Source organism: Xiphophorus hellerii, chromosome 20 (genome assembly GCF_003331165.1).
Source record: "Xiphophorus hellerii strain 12219 chromosome 20, Xiphophorus_hellerii-4.1, whole genome shotgun sequence".
NCBI classification, from domain to species: Eukaryota; Metazoa; Chordata; class Actinopteri; order Cyprinodontiformes; family Poeciliidae; genus Xiphophorus; species Xiphophorus hellerii.
Window position 1 is genome coordinate 4,552,243 of NC_045691.1, and position 26,458 is coordinate 4,578,700.

Sequence of the window (26,458 nt, forward strand, 5' to 3'; positions counted from 1 at the left end):
TTGTAGCTTAAGCCAATTGATATTAGCGTCCTGTATTTTAATTTGTTCCAGGTCAGTGCCACAGAAACCCCGGCCCAGAGGACCAATGGTGACCCGATTGGTCACCAACAGTGAAACTTTGAATGAACATTTGACAAACACATTGAAAAGATTAAAATGTTTATTGTTTTTTTTTCCCCAAAAGCCTGCACATTTTATTTGTGAACATGGCTCCATAAAGTTCTCCATATTAAATTCTACTCTTTCCTCTGTTGCTCCCACAAATTCAGATTCTGATCAGGCCCAACATCCCTTATGAGTTTGTGGTATCGGTATTTAGTAGATTGCAGGTAAATTACTATCAAGGCTATTTGAAGCAACCTTCCTTGTGGGTTACATTTGCAGAACAAATCCCCTTTAAAATAAATCTCTTCTCACACAAACTGTGTTTTTATTGAGAAAAATACTTTATTCATTTAAAATCTTTTGGCTTGCATCTGTTTCCAGATGCTCAAAGGAGAAAATAAAGAAGTATTTACATCAGAAAAATACCAGAGCTCATGCTAACACTAACGCAGTAGAGCGTTAAACCAAGTCAGAAGCTCGGCTAGTTGGCGTTTTATTGCGTTTTCAGTTTTTCAGCACACAGCGTCATCAGGACGCCATACAGCAGCGCCCCCGTGAGGAGCAGGGCCGTACTGCAGAGGGGCCCGAGCGACAGCAGCGCCCCCAGCGCGTAGAACAGCAGCAGCAGCAACAGCGTCCGGTAGCTGGCCAGCGGCCGCAGGCTGAGCCGCGGCTGCTGGCGGCGCTCCAGCGCCCGTTGGGACATCGGGCTGCGCCGCAGCCGCACGCAGGAGTCCGGGTCCGTCAAGTACCGCCGGCCGAGCCGACCCAGGAAGTCTGAGCGCGAGCAGAGAGCGCCCATCTGGGCCTGGAGCTGAGAGAGGAACAATCACTGATCAGAACGGGAATTTATTCTCACTATGGCCCAAAAATGAAATTACAAATAAGAAAAAATATTTTTATAAAAACGCTTCAATTTCAATCGGCCCTTCTGCACGATGGAGTATGAAAAGTTCAGTTTAATTACGAGAATATAATAACATTGGAAGAATAAACTTTTACTGGAAAATTGTTTTAAAGTGAAGAGGAAAAAGTCGTTTTAATGAGAAAAAAGCTTTGATTGTTTAGATCCACCAGTTTCTTTCTTCCAAATGGACTCCATTGAAACGGCTCGCCCCAGAACCCGGAACGGATGCTCCAAAAACCCGGACTGGACTCACCCTGTTGTTCAGCAGAGATGATGCCCTATAGAGCAGCCGCACCAGCAGGGCGCTCTCGTAGCTCCTGATTGGCTGCAGCTCTGGATCGCCCTGGTACTGAACCTCAAAGCGGCGCAGGCCGTTTATGATCTGCACACACACACACACACACGTTAAAGCTGGCCGGACTTCCATTCTACTACACGGACACGCTGCATCTCCCAGCATTCATAGTGCGGGACACCAGCCATCATTGCTGACATCACTAAAGTTACATACACTCACTCCACCCTGATTTAGTCATGGCAGCATCATGCCTGCTGGACCAGAATTCATTTTTTAAACCAGACATTGTTTCAAACTACTGGAAGTAAATCTAACTTCCTTTGAGTGTCTGAGCTGACATAAGAGAGCTAAACAAGACGATTTAGCCGTCTTTCTGTTTGTTGCAGGGGTCAAACTCATTTTCATTTTGTTCCACATTAAGGTGATAAAACAGTTCCTTTAAATCTAGACTAAAATCCCAGCAGCTTAGAAACATAAATTATTGATCAACACTCAGATGTGAAACAACGGCTAACTGTAACGCTTCAACTGCTGACTGTGTTTCTATGATTTAGCTTTTTTGTTTTTATGATGTTTAAAGAACCTTAAATCGCCTTGTTGCTGAAATGTGCTGTACAGATAAACTTGATTGATTGATTAAATGTCCTGGACAGGCCGGTTCTGTGTCTGTCCGACCTGTCGGCTGTAATCCGCCTTCGCTGCCCCTCCTTTGTCTAAATGTTGCTTTTTGTTCAGTTTTTTGCACCAAAGTGTGAGATGTGATTTTTTTCACCGCCTCCCATGATGGCTGCAGCCTCAGAAACCCGTCTTCCCAGGTCTTATGCTGTTTGTCTTTCTTTGGACCTGAAGTTAAAATGTTGTTGTGCTTCTGTACAATGACAATAAAGACATTCTGATCTTTTATTATTTTCTATAGCTTATCCCTAAACATAAACTCAATTCATAACTTATTACTTTTTTAACAGCACCAGCAGGAGAAGCTGGGACCCACAACATATTTTGAAAAATTGTCTTTACGCTGTATCAGAAACAAAGACACACACACACACACACACACGTTTGTTTTTCCATCAGTAGCTAATAATTATTTAAGGGATAATTCAGCTGTAAAGTTGGGCTGTTTTGTCCTTTAACTGAATGTAATCAAATTATTTTTGTGTTTGTGATCATTCCTCGCTGTGTGAGAAGTTTCTTCTGTTCGGTGGCCGACTGACCCGGGTTCTGGTTCTGGATGGTTCCCCAGTTCAAACTAAAATGCCTCTAACGTTAATAAATTATTATTAACAGCATGAGCCAAACTTTGGCATCCAGCCCCTTGTCGGGTCGGGCACCAACCTGTCTCCGGCCCAGGTCCGTCAGAACCGGCCCAGTCTCGCCCTGGACGCAGTCCGGCAGCTGGTTGGCGCGCCCGTCGTCCTGCGCGGCGCCCAGGTTGGCAACAAGTTGGGCAAGCTGGTTCTGGTTCAGCTGCAACGCAGAGACAGCAAGACATGAGGCGCTGCGGTGACCCGGTTCTATTGAGGGATCGGGAACCAGACCGTACCTTAAAGATATGACACAGGTTCTCCAGGGCCCGGTCCAGGAACTCGTGGGTCTTCTTCAGGTACTCGCCGCTGTCCTCGGGCTCGGCGCCGGGAAAAGCATTGCTGAGGTCGGAGGAGGCGAGTCCGAACCAGGACAGGAAGGAGCCGCTGGCAGCCGCCTCGCTGGACTGATCCGAGATCCGCTTGGCCGTGTGGCGGGCCTGCGCGATGATCTGGATCAACCTCATGACCTGCAAGGCGAGCGGTGACACGGTGAGCGACGCACCAGACCAAACGGACCTGAAGCGGAGCCGCCGGGAACTCACCACTCCTCGGACCTCGGAGCCAAACATCTGCTTGTACTGGCAGTCCTGTCCTTCCAGGGAATACACGTGGCTCTTCACCTTGAACGCCGTGTCAGTCACCATCCGTTGCCGTGGCGACAGGTAGCTGCCCCCATGGCCCGGCGTCAGGTAACCGCGGGGCTGCCGGTGGGGCAGGACGTGCTCCGGCTCCAGAAACAGCTGCTCACCTGGAGAGGACGCGCAGAAACACAAAGAGTCGCCCGATCGTTCAGCCGCTGGTCTATGGTGGAGCGCAGAGAGGCTGATCTGGACCCATACATCTACGCTAGCACACAGTAATGAGAATTTAAATCTCAAACGCCGCTCGGTAGAAACTGCAGCAAACGTCCAGAATTAGGAGCAAAGCAGAAGAATAAAATCGCTTGAATTTTTAATTCACTAAAAGAATATTTAGTTAAGAAATGCAAACATGCTTGGGTTAGCCAATTCTGCATTTCTTAAGAATCGGATGCTTTATTTTATTTTTGCACAGAATTACAACAAAATGTCATTTCTGTAAACAAAGACAAATAACCCAACAGACAGAGGAGGCGCTACTATTTTCATTAGATCAGTTAAATATCAGCATCAGGAAACCTTGGCACATATAAGCAACATCTGGAGACAACATGCCAGTGAAGGCGCTGCATTCAGGGAGTGTGTGTTTGTAGCCATGTGTGTGTAAGGAGGTCTGCGAACCCTGTGGAGCCAGCCAACAGTGACATCATCAGAGTCAGAGCGCCGCGCCTCACGTGAACAAAAATCAAACTTTGATGGATAAAATTTTCCTTTTGAATTTGACACTGACAGACGTGCCGACAATGTAAATTACACCGACTCTTCAATGCAGCATAACCCTTACAAGGAAATTCACAATCTCATTTCAAAAACTGAAAAATATTAAAATTCCACAGAGAAACATGTTTCTTTGTTAAAAAATACAAGGAGACGATTGGATAAAATCCAAGAATATAAAATAGCTTAAAGAGGCCAAAAATTCTTCAGAGTTCATCTCCAAAACTTTACAGTAATATTAAGAACAATTATCAGTATTGCTTAACTCACGGCGACAAAATTCAAGTGTGTATTTCATTCTCTTGCTTTGCTCCTAATTTTGGACGTTTGTTGCAGCATTTGGTGCTTTCATCGCAGCATTTCCCAGGAATAATCTGATTGGACGACGGCGACCGGCCTGTGATTGGCTGCCTGTCGTTTGAGCCGAGATCAGGCTGAGTGAGAGCAGAGCGCTAGATGTATGTGCCCAGATCAGACTCACTGCACTACATTGGGCCTCACCTCTCTGGATCATGTCTGCCAGGTTGGGCTGGGCCAGAACCTTGGCGGCCCGGAACACCATCAGGGCGTTCTTGGCGTTGACCAGGTCGGTCCGCGTGGCCCGGTTCAGGAAGCCCTGGAACAGCTTGGTGTAGAGCAGCAGGTTCTCGTGGACAAACGGCTCCCTGCGGCAGAGGTCCGGTCAGCAGACAGAACCGGCACCAACCAGAAACGCCAGGCGGGTCCACTCACCATTTGTCCGGCACGGTTCTGTTCTGGTCGGGTTGGGCATTTGGCTTCTCTCCTGTGTATCTCCAAGGCTGAATGTAGCTGAGCCACGTCTCCAACACCTGAACGAGATTTATCGCCGTCACATTTCTACCTCAGTGAAATGCGACAAGAAATCCTTAAACATTAAAATATTGAGAAAAAGTTCAACAGTTTTAGTCTCATTGAAAAAAGTGAAACTCATATTATTGACTTCAGGTCTTTATTTCTTCTCATTTTAATGATTTTTGTTCAGAGAATGAAAACCCTCTGAAAAATAGATTCAGTGTCTCGGAAGATAAGAATATTACTAGTCATGGAAAGTTTAGTGGAAGGAAAAGGTTCACCAGCACCACGGTGCTTCAGGAATCTGTGGCAGCTTCAGCAGGAAGGGACTGAGGTTGCTCAGACGGATCCGGTTCTGAGGAGAACCAGAACCCGACTGTTGCTCAGGGTCCAAACGTCTCCTTTTCAGATGAAAGTAAAGTTTGTATTTGATCCGGACACCAAGGTGCTGGAGGTCCAGAGTGAAGCTTCCACAGTCAGCTCAATCTGGGTCAGCAAGTCATCTGCTGGTTCTGGTCCACCGGGTTTTCTCAAGTCCAAAGCAAATGCAGCGTTCTACAAGAACATTTAGAGTTTTTCATGCCGACAGCTATGAGCTGGAAACATCTAGCTGGATGCTAGAAGTTGGCTTCAATCACCATGGCGACACCAGGCACGGGGCCGGCCAGAACCCCAGAGAATCTATGGAGTATTGTCAAGAGGAAGATGAGCTTTCCTCCGTGCTGCTGCAAGGATGAGCCCAGACCAGGCGTTAGTTTTCTGAACATTTTTGTTTAAAATAAAATACTGATCTGGTGTTATTTTATGAGATGCTGAATTTTGGGGTTTTATTCTCTGAATCGTCAGAATGCAAGAAATAAAAACGGAATATTTCACTCAAGGATTTATAAATCAACATAATTTACGAGTTTCACTGAAATGAGTGAAAAAAATACTGAAAATATTGACCTTTTTCTCAATTTTCTAGTTCTTTGAGCTTTTTCCTGTATTAAATTAGACCTTCAGTGAACAAATAAGTTCTTCTAAAAATCTTTTAATTTTAGCCTAACTGGATTTAAATTGTTGGTTGATAATTTCATGTTATATTGTTGGTAATAAACTAAACGCTGCGGTTCGTCCTGAGGTAACGTACGGCTCTGAAGGAGGCGTCCAGCGGCCAGTGTCCGAAGCAATGCTGCAGGAACAGGTAGAGCTTCTGCTGCACAAAGCGCTGCACCACCACCCTGCAGCAGCGCAGCACAAACACAGAAACACGCATCAAACATGCATCTGAATATTTGGCCAAATTACTTAGCAGGATTCGTTCATTCATGCAACAAAATTCAAACAATTCTCAGGAGGTTTTCAAAGTTTTCCAGCAAAACACTTAGCAGATAAAAACAATAGTTTCAATTCAGATTATATGATGTCATTTATTACTGTTATTAATAACGTCTTCTGATAGTTTTCTATAGCAGAGACAAGTTAAGCTAAACTAAAACAAAAGGTTTTGAAATGTTTCACCATAAACACCCGACAACAAAACACTAATTTAACAAAAATATTCTCCAATTTCAATAACTTTGTCTAATGTATTAAACATTTTCTTATGGGTCGGCAACAGAAGTGACCCAGTGGTAAAAACAAACGTTGTCCAGCCAACCGGCGATAAATTTGAACCGAATCATGACAGATGCAGGAAAGCTTTCCTAGCTAGCTAGCTTTCCTAGTTAGCTAGCTCAGTTAGCGGTAGCCTCAACAGCCTGGGTTGAAAACGCAGCGAAGATTTCGACTCAAACTTTAGCTGAACGGAACAGAAGCACATCCAGATTAAACAGCCCAACATGTAAGGCTGACGGATTTCAGGCAACAAAAATATTTAAACAGAAATTTAAGACTTTTTAAGGCCTTAGTTTTAGATGCATTAATTTAGGAGATATTCTGACTTTTTAAGTTTGCACCCTGAGTAAACATGGCTACCAGGGCCTTTTATAGCTGCTGACCTCTTGAACTCCTCCAGCGGGCTGGTGTGGGGGGGGGAGTGGGCCGGCGAGGGCGGCGGCTCCGGCTTCAGGCTGCTGGAGAAGGCGTGCAGATGTTTCACCAGCAGGCGCACCACCAACACGTGCTCCTCTGACGGATTGAAGGGCTCCTGGAAACACAGCCAATCACAGCGATCCACACCACCAATCATCTCCACCAGCTCCACAAAGCAGCCAATCACAGCAGGCCCCGCCCCAAAGTGAGGTCACATGCCTCAAACCCTTGCGACTCTGGATCAGAACGTGTTTTTTAATAACAGAAAATTTAGTTTTTATTTAGTTTCTGATGTTTGTTTAAGATGTCTTCTAAGAATCTGTCGACGGTTTTGTTTTAATCAAAGTCCAACAGGATGAGCAGTGTGACCTCACTTCCTGCTACAGCAGCATGACGCAACGCTTGACCTTCCGCAGCAATCAGCCATCCCATCTGCAGCCAATTACAAACACAGGAACTCATGCAAAGATGGTTGTTGTTACTGGCATTACATGCGCTTTGCAGCGACAGCAGGAAGACGGACAGACGGCCATGCATCAACGCAAGCAATGCGCCCAAAGACCTAAAGCTCTGCTGCAGGACTGCGCCTGCTGTCCAGGATCCTTCTCTGCACAAACCATGAACCTGGACCGGACAGCGAGATAAAGGCTCGCTCATACGTACTGCACTGCAAAAACACAAAACCTTGCCAAGTATTTTAGTCTCATTTATACAGCAAATATGTCAAAATAAGGCAAAACTAACTCACAGGTAACTTTTCAGCAAAATATAGGAGTTTGTTTAAAGTCAGTAATTCCTTGACCAAAACGTTCCAGTTCCACTGGATCATTTTGCTTGTAACATTGGAAAAAAGTTTTGTTACAAGTGAAATTATTTGTGAGTTGAACTAGAACGTTTTGATTACTGACTTAAAATAAGCTCCTATATCTTGCTGAAAAGTTACCTGTGAGTTAGTTTTGCCTTATTTTAAGTAAACTGACATATTTGCACCAGAAATGAGACAAAAAGTATTTTGTAAGATTTAGTGTTTTTGCATCTACAGTATTGCAAAAACATAAAGACACATTCACCTCATTAAAGAGTAGCTAAACCCCAAATAGATTTTTTTTGCTGTTAAACTGTCTAAATTGGTTTTGTGGTGCCATCTTTACATTTCTCTGCAAATTTTGACATTTTTGTGTAAATTTGATTAATTCTGATCTTTATGGTTGAGGAAGAACCCGGCCAATGTTGACCGGGTTCTTTGTATACGCATGGCCTGAACTTGGACCCGAAATCTGCAGATTCTGCTTCTGAAAATGGACCGCATCTGGTTTTACTGAAGTTTCAGGAAACGGAAACTTGATCTGATTGTTTTAAAAATTCAAATGTTTTCAGATAAATAAAGTTGATTTTCTCAGGAGTCTTTAGCTACGTTTCTGTCCAATTGCCATGCAAATTTCAAACAAACTTCTAAAACATCAAAGAAAATGCAAATTATATGCTATTTGTTATTTATCTGCTGATTTGGAGCCAACCACCCGGGCTAAGCACAGCGTGATGTCATCAAATGTTGACCCTACGCACGGCTGGAAGAAACAGGAAGTGTAGGTTGGACCAGTGAGACTACTTATTGATTACCTATTAATCATCTTTTTGGATAGCAAGAGGAGATTATTTTTCAGAATGTGAATCAGGTGAAGCTAAAACTGAACTAGAGCAGCTCTAGAACAGACGTTTATATTTTTATGACCAGTTTTGGTTAAATATCTGCTCTGATTGTTTTCTTTCAGCAAATGGCCTTTTTTAGAGTCTGTTTACTCCAGCTAAGGATTAATCAATCCCTAAATTAGTTGACGATTCCTTCACTAATCAATAAATCAGATTAATCGTTTTGGCCCTGCTGTCGGCTGAAGCTATGCGTCGGCATTAAAGCGTGGCAGACCGCGAGCCGCCTCCCCTCATGCAGCAGCAGCAGCTAACGCATGCTAACCTAGCATGCTAACCAGAGAAGGATCCTGGACCGAAGCTTTACCTCCAGGAGGCCCCAGGGGGGCGCTGCTGAGTGAAAAGGTAAAAGTACTTGGTAGGTGTGGAGGGTCCCAGAGCCAGGAGGGGCGAGGGGTTGGCACGGCATGCTGGACATACTGAGGCGGTACTGCAGCAGCGCCAGCTGTTCACCCGAAAGAGGGAGGGGAGTACAAGGGGGGGGGGGGGGGGGGGGGGGGGACATAGGGGAGGAGTGCAGGGGGGGGGAGACACAGGGGGAGGAGTGGGGGGGAGGGGACACCAGAAGGAGAGCAACCACAAAGAAACATTTGGCCGAAAATATTCAGGAGGAAAAAACACAACAGGAGACAAAAAGAAGAAAATATTGACTGCAGCAACAAAACGATTCGTCTCTTAAAGGAGAAAAACCAGAAGAGTCCAGATCCGGTTCTACCAGAACCCGGTCCGGTCCTACACAACCCGACCAGCCGGACTCCAGCCTGAGGACCGGCGCTGGACCTCCCGTCTTCCCCGTGATGGAGACGGACAGGCGACCTTTACAGCCCCTGAAGGTCGTCTGCTCCCAGTTTTTACAGAAAATCCTCCAATCAGAATAAAACCAGCTTCACTCAGCAAAAACAAAATCTGGCCAAATATTTTCGGTCTAGTTTCTTGTGCAAATATCTCAGTACAGCTTGTTTTCAGTAAATAACTTCTAAATATCAATTTTAAAACGTTCTAGTTCCACCGGCAGATTATTTCCCTTGTAACTTGGAAAAAAGTCTTTATCAGTGAAATAATCTGCCGGTGGAACTGGAACGTTTCCATGAATGTTAAAGAGTTTTTGACTTGAACAAATTCGTACATCTTGCTGAAAACTGATTGTAACTTAGTTTTGTTGTATTTCATGTGTAACAAGACATTTGTGCTAGAAACTAAAATACTTGGTCACATTTTGTGTTTTTGCAGTGCAACCTCAGCATCCATCCCTACAGCTGAGCAGAACCGACTCCAGCTGGAAGGTTCTGGGTTGGGTGAACAGTGAAAACGGTCCAGAACCTTCCAGCCGCCCCAAGCAGATAAAGTTTCCTCTGAACGGAGCAGTAACAGATCATTTCCTCTGAAATATGAAACAGAGATGCAGCAAAGCAGCAGCCGAGTCGCCTTTAAAATGTTTATTTGGTTTCATTTTTAAAACTGGAAACCAGCAGAAAGTTTCTGCACTGCTCCGAGAGGAAACGTGACGGTGGGAATTGATTCCCGTCCAGGTCGCCATGCGTGTTGTTGAGAGGAACTCCAGTATCAAGTCTGAACAGATTCACAGGAAAAGAAGGATTTTTATCTTTACTGTAAAATGTAACCGGAGGCAGTGGCTGATTTCAGACCGTTGTGGTGAATAAGGTCAGCCGAAGCGATCGATCGGTGCAGCCAAGCAGGAAACCCTCCAGAACCAGCAGAAACCCTGTGTTTTTCAGATTCTTTATCGTCTGTCCTGCTCTTTTCTCCGCTCAGCATTTTTTTTTTTTTTTTTAACCCCTCCAGGGGGTCTTTTGTGGGCTCTAGTGTCCCTTATATGACAGTAGGCTGACAGGAAACGGGGAAGGAGAGGGAGGAAGACATGCGGCAAATATCGTCGGGTCCGGGAGTCAAACCCGCGACGGCCGAGTCGAGGACTCAAGGCCTCCAAATATGGGTCGCGCTAACCCCTACGCCACCACGGCACGCCCTCCGCTCAGCATTTTGATGAGTTCAGTTTTGTAGTGATTGGATGACGAGCTGAGGCCGCCTGGAACAGAACCGACTTCAGGTGCCATGCAGCATGCAGAGGAAGACAAGCGACAGGAACATGCCCAACTCCTGACAGCAGCAGCTGCAGCTTTAAACTGCTAAATGATCTGAAGTAGAGATTTCTGCTGCACTGGCCCGAGACCTGATCCGACCCGGTCCGGCTCAGGGTGTGAACCCAGAGGACAGGCAGGATCTTCTCCGCAGCTTTTTAATTGAATTATTTTAACATCAGCAGGTGAGAATCAGCCCATCGAAGGCCGGTATGCAGCGTTGCAGCGCAGGATGCAGGGAGGCGAGGGAAAGCGCCTTACCTTTACCTGAGGAGACTGCAGCTTCTGGTACAAGTCCAGGGAGTAATGATGGAGCCAGATCTCTACAAACATCTGAAGACACAAAACGCAGAATTTTAGAGAAAAAATCCTCCAGAAACTGATCCAATCTCAGATCGGTCCCGGTTGCTCCGTCCTGCCTCTCTGTCTGGAGGACAGCCAGACCGCTGAAGTTTATGAGAAAATAAAATGTTTTCTTTCACTGACAGAAAGTTTCAGCAGTAGGTTTTTCCAGGGCCTGAACTAAATTAAGGACGGAACATTTGAATGCAGCAGAAATCTGGACATTTAAATTTCTCCAGCATGGAAGCTTTTAGCTTGAAGAGACTTTAGCGCTCTTCAAGCTAGATCCGAAAGATTCATAAATTTGCAGACAAAATCATAAAGTCTAGAATAACTGCTTGTTATTCTAACAGGTGTCTGTTTAATAACTGAGCAGTTGTATTACTGTAATGCATTTACATTACGGTAATACATTACTGTGAACCAGTAATACTGTGAACCAGGCCCAACAGTGAGAAAAGTTGTGTTTAATTAGGGGAAACATTAAAGTCTCTTCATCTGTGAACTGTGGCTGAAACGATTAATCATGACTAATCAATTATTGGAGAAAGAAATCCTTTGTCTCTAAATCTGTCCTACTCAGCACCACCTGGTTCACATTCTGAACAAAATATATATTAGCACCTTCGCTACTAGTTATTAATCAGTTAATCAATAATAATAATAATTTCTACACTGATGTTCAGCAGAAAACATGAGCTTTTCTCATGTTCAATGTTTCATTATTTGCTGCAAATGATAAAAAATGCTAAAAAAAAAATGCTGATATTGACTTTTAGACAATAACATGTTTATTTCCTTATTTAAAAGAATAATTAAAATTAGTTGTTTATGTGCATCTCTTAATGTAAAATGTAATTAAACTAATATTGTTTAGTAAAGGCTTAAAGGAAAAATCTGCAGAATATGATTTTTTGTCTGATTTATCAGATAATCATCATAATAATCGACAGATTAGATGATAACAAAAATATTCAGGGCGGAAGAGCGTGTGACCCGTGTGCGGCGCAGCTGTCTCAGGAGCTGCAGCATCGATTCTCACCTGCAGCAGCGCCTCGGACCTCCAGATCTCCTGCGCTGCAGGGTCTGCGTTCACCGACGGCTGGTGGAAGATGTGGTGCTTCAGGAGGCTCGGGCTGTGGACGCCGTAACCCGCAAACGACACACTGGAAGCTCTGAGAGAAAGTTTACCAAATATTTAGAGTATTTATCATGAATCCATCAGCCTTTGTTCACTGTTGCTGGATGTAGAGCTGCTGAGATTTCTCCTTTAGCCAGAATATGAAATAAAACCCAACATAACTGGCCTCCCACATAATCATCATCACACTGTTCATCACTTTATTTATTTATTCATTCTTTACTAGTTTGTACATTTTCCTCTTCAGGAAACTGTCATCGTTACCATTAATTCTCGTGTGTTCAGCGCTCAGTTTAACACCTGTTGCTTCTAGATTACTCCATAAATAAACTCAGGGCGTTAAAAGCTGTTCAATAAACAGTTACCGTGGCGACGGAGCCGCAACAGAGCCTCTGGAGTCGGTGAACGGAGACGCAGGAACACTTCCTTCAACGGGCAGGAAGTACTTGAGGTACAGGTCGACCAGCACGAAGTATGCGCTGTCTGTGGAGCTGCAGAGCTGCGGCTGAAGACAGTTCTGGAATCACAACACCAAGACAATCGCTTATATTGGAGATCAATAAATAATCCAGAGAAACGCATCCAGGCTTTGATTCCTGCAGCAGCGTCTTCACAGGTCTGACTGACAAACCAACAGTCCAGAATGCTGCTGCTGGAGTTCTGACTAGAACTAAGATAGAGACACCACCCGGTTCTACATCACCCGGTTCTACACCAGTCGGTTCTACATCACCCGGTTCTACACCAGTCGGTTCTACACCAGTCGGTTCTACATCACCCGGTTCTACAGTCCCTCACTGAGATTTTAAACTGCTGGTAGTTTATAAATCATTGAACGAATTATAGATTTGCTGCTGGATCAACCTGCTGGTTCTGGTTCTGGCTCTGCATCAGAACCAGGACCAAACATGGAGACGCAGCATTCAGCTTCCAGAAAAAACTTCCAGAAAACTGAAAAACAGATGAAACACTGAGCCCCTTTAAGACTAAACCCAGCTGGTTAGAGCTGCTTTGAACCATAACAAATTAAACAATGATCAATAATCTGATGTGCAACAACTTTGTATTTTTGTGTTTTTATGGTGGAAAGAATCTTGAATTGTCTTGTTTCTGAAATGTGCTGCACAGATAAACTTGATTGATTATAAAACGTAACTATTCTGACTAGGAACACTGGATGGAGAAAAGCTCCTCACTCTGTTCATCTCCAGTCAGAAACCTGGACTGTTTCTTTATCTGGAGCCCAGATGAAGAAAAATAACTCCAAAGCATGATGCTGCCACTGTCTGTTCATAACGATTCCTCCCCCAGCATCAGGAAGACGTCAAATAATGTTTGAGTAAAATTTAGAAGCTCTTTTAGAACAATCTCTATACCAGATTGTCTCTATTTGGGCTACAACTAACGATTATTTTAGTATTCGATTATTCTATCCATTAATCAATTAAACATATTCTGCAGATTTTTCATTTAATCACGTACTCTTATTTTAAACTAGATTAGGAATACGTTAGAAGATTCAAACAATGTAATTTGATTTTAAATTTTTAAAAATACACATTTTGTTTCCTCAAAGTCGATATCAGAATTCCTTTAGTGAACGTCTCATCATTTGTAGCAAATAAAAATCCTTCAACGTTAGAAAAGCTCCTGGTTGCTGCGGTGGCGCAGTGGTTAAGCACAACGCACATAAAGACGCCTTACCTGACCCAGACATCACAGGTTCGATTCCCGGCCTGATGACCTTTGCTGCATGTCTTGATACATTAATCGATTAATAAAATGATCATTAGATGCAGCGCTAACTAATCCATCCAACATGGATTTAGATGTTACTCAATTTTAAATGAAATCAAACGTCTGAAACAGGATAAAAGCTCTGAGTTCATCAGCGCAGGGATGCTAAACTCACCCTGGGAGCGATGAGGCAGTAGGCCAAATTAAACATGAAGAACTCGAAAGGATCTGCAGAGAGTTGAGGAATAAATTCATTTTCCACTAAGAACGATAGCAAGAGTTTGAAAACTGAAGTTAATGTGAGGGATGAGCAGGAAACCCTTCAGCAGCTCCTGTAAGGATACTGAGAGCGACGTTCAGCGTCAGGACGCCCGGCAGCGGGAACTGCAGCTTGTTGTGGAACAGAGGACAGTCGGGAAGAACGCCCTCCTGGATGCAGGCCTTCACCGGACCCTAAACACACACACATTCACTACTAGATAAAACATCAACCACAACATTATGTTGCCTGCAGCTGTACGGCAGTAAGCACTATGTGTACCTTGAGATTTTAATCAGAGTATAAAAAAAAGATATTTCCGAGTTGTGTTTTTTTTTTGTTTTGTTTTTGAACTGCCCTCTGACGGGACACCCATCGATTGTCCATTGACAGAGCGTGACGGCTTCCACGCTCTCAGCATCACGCTGCACTGGGAGAGCTGAACAGTTAAATGTAGTTTATCGTTTATCAGAAAGAGAAGAGATGAAGGAAACGTTGTCGCCACACATCCACCTCTGGAAGTCTCAGGTAAAACACATAAGCCTGGGAATCGGCTTCCTCCTCCACACACGGTTTGGCTTTGCTTTCCTGTCTTCATTATTTAGTGTAATATTATATTATTCTTATAATATTTTTATCAGACCTGCGGGCTGAGCGTCGGATCGTAACTATCAAAGCTTTTCTCTCTTAATCTTAAGATGTTTTTACTGGTAAGAATATGTAGTTATTCTGCTAATATTATGACTGCAGTCTTGCAAATAAATACAAATTCTTGTAGGCCCTGCTACTCCAGTGTCAAACTCACAGGAGGAATGATAGAAATAAAAGTGACTTCTTGAGAAGAATTTCTTTTGTAGAAAAGAACAAAATTGATTAAATTGGAAATTGGATCTGGTTTGATATTATTTTTAAGCCTAGATTTCGGTGTTTCAGCCTGAAATAAGAAAAAAACTCCAACTCTTCCAATTAACAATTTGATAAAAACTCTGTCGTACCGGGAGATAGTGGACAGGAACTTCGTATTTGTATTCTTCTGCCTGAAGTTTGTACACCAGCTTCATCATCGGGCCACTGAAACACAGAGGAGTGAGAAACCTTTGTTTTATTCTGAAAGTACGTCAGAACCGGTTCTACCTCGGGCTCAGGAAGTCCAGAACCAGGTTGAACTCGTTGCTGCGTGAGTGCAGCAGGCGCAGGTTCCAGCCGGAGATGACGCCATCCAGACTTCCAAACACGTTCTCCACCAGCCAGGGGAAGATCAGGTGCAGCTCCTGCAAAACATCCCAAAATTACTTCAAAATTCAGATGGGATCAGGAAGTGGATTTCTCCGGTTCAAATCAGAGCAAAATGGATCACAGCGAATAGCTAACGCCCTAAACAGGCTGAAACAGAAAAAATACACAAATATTTATTATATGATCCGTATTACATCGGTAAAAAAGATAATACTCTTATAATCTTGAGGATTTACTCGCATCGAGGTGATCCACATAACTAACTATCTGGAGCTGCAGACCTCATATTATACCACCAGCCAGAAGAAAGTTTTCAAAAGCCTGGAGAATAAAATCATTTAGTTTCAGGTTTGGTCAAATTTAGGATCAAAAGAAGCATTAAATGGCTGTCGACTTGTTTCTGCCGGGTGAGTAGTGAGTTGTGCTATTTTAAGTAATTAGTCTATGATAACGATGCTACCGCTAACAACAAGCTAACCCATGTTATTTCTATGAGCTTGGATCTCCTAGTAATAAATAATTTATTTAGCTTCTGTAAACCCAAATTCATGCAGAAGTTGTACGTTAATGTTGAGTCGTTGCTGGATTCAGGTCCAATACAGGTCAACGATTCGCTCCGATCTACAGAAACCCCATTAAAGACATGGTTGGTGGCTGAGAGAGAGAGTGGGGAAATACTCACGGCTCACTATGAATGCTTGTCTTTCTCAGTAACTGTCCAATAAAACATCTGAAAATACTATTAAAACGATGCGATCGTTACCTGTTAGAAAGTGGAGCTGCAAACTCTGGCATTGTTAGTTTTCACACCTGCTGTTTTAAGCTGTAGATTGTTGATCCACTTTTCTCCTCTTTTTTCAGCAAGTTTTTAAAATTAACTACCTTGTGATCGACTACCTTCGAAACACAAAAATAATGTTGATCTTTCTCTCTATTAGAAAAGTTGGAACAACCGTACAGGACTCAGACTTTAGACATTTTGAAGCTGGATCATTATATTTACTTCCTGGCCCTCATGTGCAATGCCTGACATCGGTACTACGTCATCTGAAACCCAGTAATAGTCAACTGCAAATGTGCAGACATAACCTGGTGGGCGGGGCTAACGGTCTAACCTCTCACTGCAGAGCAGAAGAAGACAGTGTTTGATTTTTAGACCTTTGCTAAGGGAGATAAGTTCAGCTTCACATGCAAGTATCAGCCGATCACCGATTTCTCAAAATTAAGGAAATTGGCACCGATAAATCAGTGCAACCCTACTAGAAATAGTGTTTTAAACCCATCCAAGAGTTTAAAGATACTTCCACACTTTTCAGATTCTCACTTGTAAAAAAAAAAAAAAAAAACTAAAATGAAGAAAGCCAGGAATTTGTTTCATACCTGTAAAATATTTCAGGTTGGTTTATCAAATAAAATTAGGGCGTACCAATATGAAAATTTGGGTCAATATTGAAATAAATATCGCAGTTACTGATAAACACCCACAATCCATTGCTGCATCACTATTCTCACATTACCTTCAGATATATAGTCATCAATAAGATGGAAAGAAACATCGGTTGCTAAAATCGGCCTAGTATCACGTAGGGGAGCGATGTTGATATTCTGTGCATCTCTAAGTGAACACATTGAAGTACCTTAGCGGGATACTCGTCTATGATCTTCAGCAGGTCCTGGCATCGCTGGATCAGAGGCTTGGAGGTGGCGTCAGCTTTAAGGTTTGCCTGAAACAACACGGTAACAAACATAGAAACAGGAAGAAAATTAGCACAACTATTTAAAGAATAAGAATATAGTGAATCACCCAAAAACTCTTAAAAGGACATGTGTTGACAATAATCTCAAGGCAGAGGTTATCCCAGCGCCTTATTTCACCACAGTTCTTCTTTCCACTAAACTATCACAAGGTCACTGTTATTTCTGATGATGACTAATGATTGCTTTGCTGGGAGTCAGAGTAACAGAGTGGAAGGTCATCATGGAGATGTTCAGCAGCTGAAACGCATCATCATATTCAATGAGTTCTAACTGGTGAATATCTATAAATCACAGCAAAGAAACTTTTTCTTATGCTGGAATCCAGAATCTTGTAAGCAATCAGCTCCTTTATGGGTAACTTTCAGTAGATTCAGTAGGAGTCTCTGCATGATGCTGTAGACCAAAACATGACCAAATACAGTATGTATCTCCCTTGTTTCATTTAATTAAGTGACATGAATGAACTTTGCATGATATCTTAAGTGAGCTGCAGCTGTTTGCTGATGTTAGATGTGACTCACCAGCAGGAAGCTGGGCTGCTGTAAGCTTGGGCTGCTCATGTTCCTCAGCTCCACCTGGAGCTGCAAAACAAACACAGGAAAGTTTTTATCCTGATGCTAACTGATCAGAAACATTTCTGTTAACTATTTTAATCAGTTTGGTCAGAAAACAAACCGCTCTGGAAACTAGGAGGAGTTATAAACTATTGAACTGAAGAGAGGGGGAGGCCGAACACCCTGAGTCAGCTAACGGTGGTTAGCTAGAGCCGTTTAAACTGACAACAGCTGCTATAAGCTGGACGGAAGTTCATTAAGAAACACCGGAAACTACCTGGAATAATTCAATCTGTTAATGGCGTCTTCCTCACCTCTGTCCGCGGGAAAAAATTAAAGTTAGAGTGGGTTTTACACGAACCGCGTTTCCATCAGTTCACCACAGGCAAGTAGCCTTCTTCTCTGTTAAACTCACAGGAGCCGATCACATGCTGTAGGCCGCTCCCGCCATCTGCTGGAAGCACAGAGAATTACATTCTTCTTCTTTTGTGTTTTATTGGTGGATGGCAACCTACTTAAGATTTTTTTTTTGTTTAGTTTCAGATTAGGATTATATTTTTGGTAGTTGTTATTGATTAAAAGTATTTTGGGGGTTTTGTTTAGGAAGGGGAGTTTCTGTTGTCCAGTCCTCTGGCTCGTTTTAAAGGGACCTATGGTGTCTCTGGGCTCCAGCTGATTGAAGAGACTCACCAGTCTGGTGGAAGGGGAGTTTATCCTTTGCTGTATTCACCAGGCACTTAGGCGTATTTAGTTATATTTGTATTTTCCTTATTATTATTTCTTCCCCAATCAGTATATTCTATTTAATTGGGTTTTCACTATTTTTCAGCTGTAAGGTTCCCAGGGCCAGCATAGACTCCTACATTTTAGTGTGGTCATTTTGTACAATAAAATAAATTGTTACTACTTTTACAAATAGGGCATTTGTGAATCAAATAAATGTATCTAATTTTCAAGCAGTGCCTCTGTTAATTCTTACAAACTTATCTGTATGATGGTCTGTTAAAAAAAAAAAGAGTATCAAAGGTTTTCCGAACATAACAAGAGCTGTATCCAAGGTCACATGCTCATTTGACCAAACTTGGTGTGTATACTCACCCCAACCCTCTGCAGGTGCCCACCACGTTTATCTGGTGGGCAGCCCAGTCCACTCCCTTCATATAGCTGCCATAGACTCCCATTCATTTTTCAGCCTAGTCAAAGTCTGGCTAGGAACTTATCCTTAACCTCAGTGGCCTCTTACCTCAACTTAACCAGATTTTATTAAATTTTTTAAATTAAGATATTAAGACAACAAACGCAGGTTTGTAACAATTATTCAGTTTATTCCTGCAATATTTACAGTGAATTTCCACAAAGAATGACACTAAAAGTAGCAGTAATGTTTTTAGTTCTGAATCTGTGCTTTTTTATTTTTATGTCATTTTAAATCCTACATGGGGAAAAATGCATCCAATTTTTTCCAAATTTTATGCATATCTATATTTTAGATTGTAAAAACAGATTTTAAACTTCTCTATATAACTCAGGAACTCATTACTGTTTTAGCTGGACAGAGCTAGCACTACTGGGACCTAGCATATGTCATTTACCCAGAATGCATTGCAATGTAGACGTTGCAAAGTCCATGTGACACTATTTTATCTAAATGTATTAAAACCAAACACCTTTACCGTATTGTTTTTACATCTAAAACAAATATTTCTCAAATTTTATTGTTACAACTAATCGTGGATCCCGGTATGCCACTACAACCTGGAGAAAGAATCACGACACGAGGCAAAAGCTTCTGGAAAGATTTAATCTCACGTACTTTTCACTTTTCTAACAAACAGTCAGGGTGATGTCGGATGCAAAAAAAAAAAAAAAAAAAAAAAAGATCAAGTCCCATCAATCTGAAGCCAACAACCATGAGGATCGGAGGTAACAGCGGGCCGTGGGTCGGTAACGGCTGTAACGTTTGACGTGGCGCGGAAAACGGTCTGAACAGGAGGGACGTCGATGAGCATGCAGGTTTATTTATTTTATTTCTTAACCGGCTCTGTCGATGTAAGAGTGAAACAAACCAACAATCAAAGAACACACACAGACACGTTGAACAGTTTTCCCCACCGGAACCGCAGGTCCAGAGCAAGGCAGCAGAGCCGAGTTAGCTCCAATAATAATACTGCTTCTATTCTCTCCTCCTAACAACATCTTTACATTTTTACACTTTTAAAGGTGGGGGATAAAACACTTACCCGTATCTGTGGGTAAAGGTACAATAAAAAAATAAATTATCACCTTAATAAACCAAAAATAAAATACATTATTTGCTCTGTTTGGTTCCTGCTCCTGAGGCTGAGTACCTGTTGCTGTCCAGCAGGGGGCGGTGCCGCGCTTCGGCCAGCCTCAGCCTCAGGCGGAGGAAGATCAACGAATCTGATTGGCTAAGCACTCCAAAGCAGCCAGAGACACGGACACATTATTGCCACTACTGCCGACAGGTACAGGACTCTAACATAGATTTATATATAAATATAAACTTCTATATTTTGAGGCAGGGTTGCGTGATAATTCAACACCAGCGAAATGTTCAAAAGGAATTTAATTAATATTTATTTTTTGGTCTCATTTCCCATTTCTATCAGAAAAATATTATATAACCGAGCCCTGATAGTTGAGGGTGGTGTTACTCTACTTTTTAATCAGTGCTGTTAACAAATCCCATGGAAAGGCGCCATGTTGGCCTTCAGGGTCAGGTGCTTCAGAGCTCATTTGAAATACGAAAAACAGAAAAATTCACTTCATTTCTGAGAACATACAAACTGAGCTGCATCAGTGCATTCATGAAGGGCTTTTTTCCATGAGATCAGCTAACAGCAAAAAATAAAATAAAAAAAAATAATCTGGACACCACTGAACCAGATCTTAAAGTGACATTTATGCTTCAAATATTACAAATGAGCTTCACAGGACACAGGCCACGTTAGATTTCTGATTAATCCCCAATGTTTTAAAATAAAACGGATACATTTCCCTCTGGGTGCCTGTTTCTGCTGCACTGCATTGCTGATCTCCCTTCCAGGGGGCGCCACTGCGCTCTTCCAGAACCACCTGTTGCTTCGCCAGGTGCGTCTCTTAGTGGGATTTTTTCTTCTTCTTTCATTTCTGAGGTTATACGAGTTCTACCACGGGGTATTGGGGCCAATTTGGTTAGAAAAAAGAAACGAGTAGATTCCTGCCAAAAAACAAAACAAAACAAAACCTTTTGAGATTAATATCAGAAATTATCTAGAAAAAAAACTGAATTTCAAATGTCAATTTCTTTTGGAGATTTGGAGTTTCAAAAGTAAACATTTTTGCAAATTTGGTTGGAGAAAGTGGAAAATTTTCCAAAATGTTTTCTAGAAAAAAATTACGATTTTTTTTTCTTGCACATTTTAGACTTTTAGAGATCATAAATTTCCTTGTTTTTTCTAGAAAACTTCTGGAATTACTCTCTTAATGTCTGAGTTTTTCAGTGGATATTTGGTTCTTTTTTGGCCCCTATTCACTGTTGTGGGTTTCGGTTTCTGAGGAGCTAGGAGGAGGAGCTGCGCTGGGATTGGAGCTGATTGGTCGGTCAGTGGACGTTTCGTCCAACCACAATGTTCCCAGGATGTCGTTGAGTCTGGCCGACAGGACGAGAAAAATCCTCTGATTTTTGAGCTTCCCTTAAAGATATGCTTTAATCTAGAAAAACACTCCCCCTAGTGGCCACACCGGTTCCCTTCTTCTGCCAGCCGACGGGTTGCAGGCGCCGCTTTTGTTTTACATTTATGCACAATTAAAACCCTTCTCTGTAGTTTCAGCTGCTGTTTCTAACTTTTTATCAGAACCGGCACTGTTCTGGATTAAAGCAGTTAAAATCCCCTCAGGACGGCGGCGGGCCACCTGCTGTGATGTCACTGCCGCTCTGTGGTTAGGCATTGATGTGTGATGGTGAGGGAATGCTTTAAACCACGGAGGTCCTCATAACGAGAGGTCAGTTTGGTGTGCGGCCATTTTGGCGGCGCCGTCCCGTCTCCTCGGTGCGGTCCGACCTGAATGGACTCACAGTAAGAGGTGTGTGTGTGTGTGTGTTTGCTTAAAGACCGATCAGTCTCTAGAGTGGGAGGACTTTTTTTGTTGTTTATTGAACAGAACCGAGGCGGTTTGGTCCAACAGAACCGCGCGGGAGCCTCTGGAGCTACGGCAGGTTCTCGTCTCGAAAGTCCTCTAGAATATGGATCAGGTTCTCCAGTCCGAACAGGTAGCCATGGTCCGGGCCTTTGTGCACGACCTTGTCGTCGAGGAAACCCCTGAAGGTGGAGTGGGCAAAGTCGATCATGCGAACGTCCACCAGAGGGGGCTGCTGAGGCGGCAGCGGCGGGGAGGGACATTTTGACGGGGGGCAGGGCACAAAGGGGCAGCAGTCCGTCACGCTGGGCGGGAAGGGAGAGGGGGGGGCGTCTGGCACCGAATGTCTGGGTCCCTGAGAGGACAGAGGCTCCAGGTCCGAGTCTTGGTCCTGGTTCTGGTTGAAGTCTGTTTCACTGGAAATGTCGGAGTGAGGAGAGGGAGCGGCGTGGACGTCTGCAGGGGCGGCGCTCTGCCCAGGGCCGGGCGGCGGGGCGGTTTCAGACTCCTGTAGCAGAGCGAGAAGAGACAGTCAACCAGGTCCGAAACGGTCCGGTTTATAAACTAACAGAACCAGGAAGGTCTCACACCTTATAGTCCCATAACAGTTGTTACATTTTCAGCTGCTCTGAGTCAAACCATCCAAACTAACTGCAAAAGCTGTTCCCCTTTTTCATGTTGTTTCCTTCAGTGGTTCTTGGTGCAGCGCCCCCTCAGGTGAGGAGGGGAACAGGTTGCCCAAAAAGTTTGTTTGGTTTGACTCCATAGCAGCTGAAAATGTAAGAAATGTTGACATTTTGTTCCCAAATCAAACCGAGTCTATCAGGTGTAAAAACTGTCCTGTTTTTAGATTGTGGGAGAAAACTGGAAAACCCGGGGAGGAACGCAGGCCGGGGTTCAAACCCAGAACCTTCTTACTACAAGGCGTCAGTGGTACCTATTAATTTATTACCTTACTGTGATTATTATTAGCTTAGTTATTGATTCTAGAGTCAGTATTACCATTTATTTCCCAAAGGGAGGCTTATTCCTTTGAATTTTGAGAAATAAACATATTTTTATAGTACATTCTTTTTAATATGGTTTGTATCTTTGTAACAGATAGATTTACTCATAAGACCTAAAACATTACAGTGGAAACTTGTTAAATTAGCTGGAGTGGCTAATTATGTGTTAATAAACTGTCAGTCCAGAATTACAAAGGAAGAGTTGTAAAAATGACGATTTAATCATTGAAATCTTAACAGAGTTCCTCAGCAGTGAACCTGCAGAGGATCATCTGAACCGCGGTTCTGCTCGGTTCTGATGCGAGTTTCTTTATTTAGCCCGTTCCCTTCCAGAGGCTGACAGTTTGGGTTCAGTCTCAGCTCCATGTCATCTCATTTTATTCTTGAAGCGCGTCTCCCTCAGGAGTTACAGACCAAAAATAGAAGCAGAAAAACGTCAGCTTGTAGTTTTACATTCAGAAACTCAAACCTAGACGTCACACCGCTGGGACGGAACGACTCAGTGAAACTTTCATTAAAAAAATTAATCTGAGCTTCATTTCAGTCAGAAACAGGTAGAGTATCCAAAAATTGTGAAAATAAGAGAATGACATTTTACTTTACTTTTTACTTAGACGTCTAAAACAAAATAACTCAATAAGAGAAAAAAAGTATTTGGTAAGAAGGCAACTGAAGTACTTAGTAACTGAACAAAATGTAAATCATTTAATATTAAAAAATTCTCACTGAACATGGCTAGCATTGGTTTTACTGTCAAGTTGTCAACATAACACGCTAAATCTTAAATGTATGGAAGGAAAAAGGGAAGCAGTGCTTTGCTGTTACTTGTTAACATGACAAGAACTAGACAATAAGATCAGGAAGTTTTAGTTAAGAAAAAATAGCAAGGGATAAGGAAGTAAGTTAGCTATGCTAGCTTGACTTTGACAACTTTAACTTATAGATGTGCTGCAGAATTCTGTGTTTCAGTTCATAAAATAAAATAAAATAAAATAAAAAGGGAACCTAAACACCAACTGACAGATCATCAGTAGAGTGGTGTTTAAATGAGCTAATCAACCACCGCACTGTTAGCTTAGCTAATAGCAGCGGTAGCTAATCCACCACAGCGATCTCTTATAAATAATCACATAATAAAGACTTAATTAGAAACTTGCCCATCTGCTCACCTTTCCCTCGTAGATGATGAGCAGCGAGGAAGAGTAGAAGCGGTACGACTCCTGCCTCTCTAGCACCACCTTCAGGCTGCGGAGCTTATTCAGGATCGGCTCAAAGAGGTCCCGTCTCAGGCCCTTCCCGTTGTCCAGGAACTGGCGGAGCGCCTGGCGGAACCCTTCCTTCGACAGGTCGCGCCCGTAGTACTTGTTCTTGCACAGGTAGAGGCCGGTGCTCAGCTGGTACACCTGCAGGGGGGAGAGGGCGACGTTTAAATAATTCATCACCAAAATCACTCTGCAGAACACAATACTGGTATTAAAGGTGAGCTATTATGCTTCCTTGAACAAGTTAGGATCGGTCTAAACAACACATGCTCATTACTTGTTAGCACAAAATTATTCTTAGATAATGAGATTTTAATCTGCTCAGTTCTGCCTATTGTGAGCTGTTCTAGGGCGTCCTGTCACATTAAATCCAAACAAGCTGCTGCTGGCCAACTCAACGTTTATACTCGCATGTAAAAATGGCTGCAAACAGATGCACTATCATACAACAACACATCTTTGAAAAGCAGAAGTGAAGCCTCCTGCACAGTCAACAAAAATGCAGCAAGTGGTTTCTGAATGGTAAGTCAACAACAAAACACTTGTTTTTTCCAGCAGCCATTGTACAGCACATGCAGCGATAAAACCAGCTGACCAAATGTTCTGGAGCTCAGCCTGGGTTGCTAGGTAACAGGCTGGGTTGTTAGGTAACAGCACCTAGATTGGCTCAACAATAAGGAGGTTTTTGAAATGGCTTATTTTCCAGACACCAGAAAACATTAACTTATTGCCAAAAAAACAAAAAAAAACACAGCTGGGTGGGTTCTTTTAAGCGCTTGGGCTGTTTTTTTTTAGAAGCAGTAGAAACCCAAACAAAGGACCAAAAATGTGCAAAGTGTGAATTTTACATAATAGGTCCTCTTTAAATGGGCAGAATTATGTACAGTACAGACCAAAAGTTTGGACACACAGTTATGTCCAAACTTTTGGTCTGTACTGTATTTACCAGGCACATAGTGCCATTCTATATCATAATCAAGAAACTATGTTACTTTCAACTTGTTATAAAAATGTTATATAAATATCACACATGACTGAAAAGAAATTTCACTTCCTGATTTAAGACCTTGAAATTGGGCCTGTCTCTTTAAGAAACTCCTGCTCTTTCTGAAACTTCACCTTCAGGACGTCATCACTGCATGGCTCCTCTATAAACCATTTAGCAACTTTTTTTTTATACCAATGTTTCAGTGAGAAGTAGCTCCTATAATGAGCTCAGCAGTTCCACCAGGTGTTTGCTAATTGCTGCTAGCTAGTCTGAAGGAGCTGGGGAGAGGGAGGGGAGGTCGGAAACTGCAGCTCTGAGGAGGAGCTGTACCTGGAAGGCGGGGCTAGGTCCACCCAGGCGCTTTGCACTGCTGAATGGTTGCCATGGAGACTAAAGGATTTCGCAAACATCGAAGAATCAAAGCAACACTCCGGTTTGTTTCTGTTGAGGGATTAACATTCTAACATGAGCTAATGCCCAAAAAAGTTACTGTTACATAATACTGCCGCTTTAAAAGTAGAGGAAATAAATGATGTATGTAAGAAGCTGGAAACTGAATAAAAATTGAACGTAACGTTTTCAATTTAAGCTATTCTGTCCACTTTTCTGTAGCTGAGTGAAGCGTTACGTTGGGTTAACGAAAGATGGACTGATAGGAGTTTCCGCAGCTGCATCCTGATGCGTTTCCTTCGCCATTCTACCTGCATGCCACACAGTCTGACGCCCAGCTTCGCCGAAGTGCTCTGTTCGCATTTCTTTATCTGTCGGGCCGCCTTCTCCTCCGAGGCGTCGTCGCTATGCTGCCGGGTTCCCATCTTCAGGTCCAGGATGCAGGGGAAAGAGAAGGGGTGGACGATGTTCTCCAGCAGCAGGCACTCTGGTTGAGACGCCGCAGTTAGGGAATAAAACCTGGAGGATTTCATCGACCGCAGACTGACTCTGATCTAGTTTTAAGAATGTCAGTTGGAAAAATATACAAATATATTTGATTTTAAAAGAAATAAAAGATTTCTGGTTTCTTTTACACCAAAAGTTGGGATTTACAGGCTTGAAAATTTCAGCCGATTCCAATATTCGGTATTTATACTTCTGTTATGAACAATGCCTGATATTTACTGATATTATATGAATTTGTCAACCATTTTGATACCCTGAAGAAACAATCGGGCAAATTTTACTAATTGAATCGATCCTGATGCGTTTAAAAAAAAAAAATCTGCCAATCCCGATGTTAATTGTCTAAATCTTCATTTAAGTACATTTAAAATGTTGATAGACGAGAATCTGTTTTTCTAATTTTGCTCCTTCAAATTAAGGGACATGAGTTTTTATAGTTTTTAATAATTTGTGGGTAAAAACAAACATTTAAAAATGAAGTTAAGAGATTTTTTTTCGTGTCTCTGTTGTTTTTAACTGTACAAATATAA

The 26,458-nt window shown here is 42.7% G+C and overlaps 2 protein-coding genes across 10 annotated transcripts in view; both read right to left on the minus strand.

The window, feature by feature from the left end:
• Positions 1-432: 432 nt before the first annotated feature.
• Positions 433-18,067, minus strand: smpd4 (sphingomyelin phosphodiesterase 4). 8 transcript variants are annotated; one of them, XM_032549749.1, is made up of 20 exons: positions 17,949-18,067; positions 17,602-17,661; positions 16,960-17,046; positions 15,221-15,357; positions 15,082-15,157; positions 14,172-14,280; positions 14,003-14,055; positions 12,456-12,607; positions 11,992-12,124; positions 10,875-10,940; positions 8,864-8,953; positions 6,768-6,916; positions 5,918-6,008; positions 4,705-4,802; positions 4,474-4,637; positions 3,160-3,365; positions 2,854-3,084; positions 2,646-2,777; positions 1,266-1,394; positions 433-919 (listed from the first exon to the last, which is right to left on the minus strand). In XM_032549749.1, the coding sequence occupies exons 2-20, from the start codon at positions 17,638-17,640 to the stop codon at positions 599-601; spliced, it is 2,463 nt and encodes an 820-aa protein (XP_032405640.1). In that variant the 5' UTR covers positions 17,641-17,661; positions 17,949-18,067; the 3' UTR covers positions 433-598. The 8 variants fall into 8 exon arrangements, with proteins under 8 accessions (XP_032405640.1, XP_032405638.1, XP_032405639.1 ...); XM_032549747.1 differs by having other exon boundaries at positions 8,816-8,953; XM_032549748.1 differs by having other exon boundaries at positions 10,869-10,940.
• An 875-nt stretch (positions 18,068-18,942) lies between these two features.
• The window catches only part of LOC116710859 (inositol hexakisphosphate kinase 1-like), a 28,333-nt gene continuing 20,817 nt past the window's right edge, over positions 18,943-26,458 (minus strand). For both annotated transcript variants that reach the window (XM_032550136.1, XM_032550137.1), the window contains exons 6-8: positions 25,733-25,908; positions 23,951-24,184; positions 18,943-22,282 (exon numbers count right to left, since the gene is read on the minus strand). In XM_032550136.1, coding sequence (XP_032406027.1) covers positions 21,845-22,282; positions 23,951-24,184; positions 25,733-25,908 — 848 coding nt within the window. In that variant the 3' untranslated portion in view covers positions 18,943-21,844. The remainder of the gene's footprint in view (positions 22,283-23,950; positions 24,185-25,732; positions 25,909-26,458) is intronic.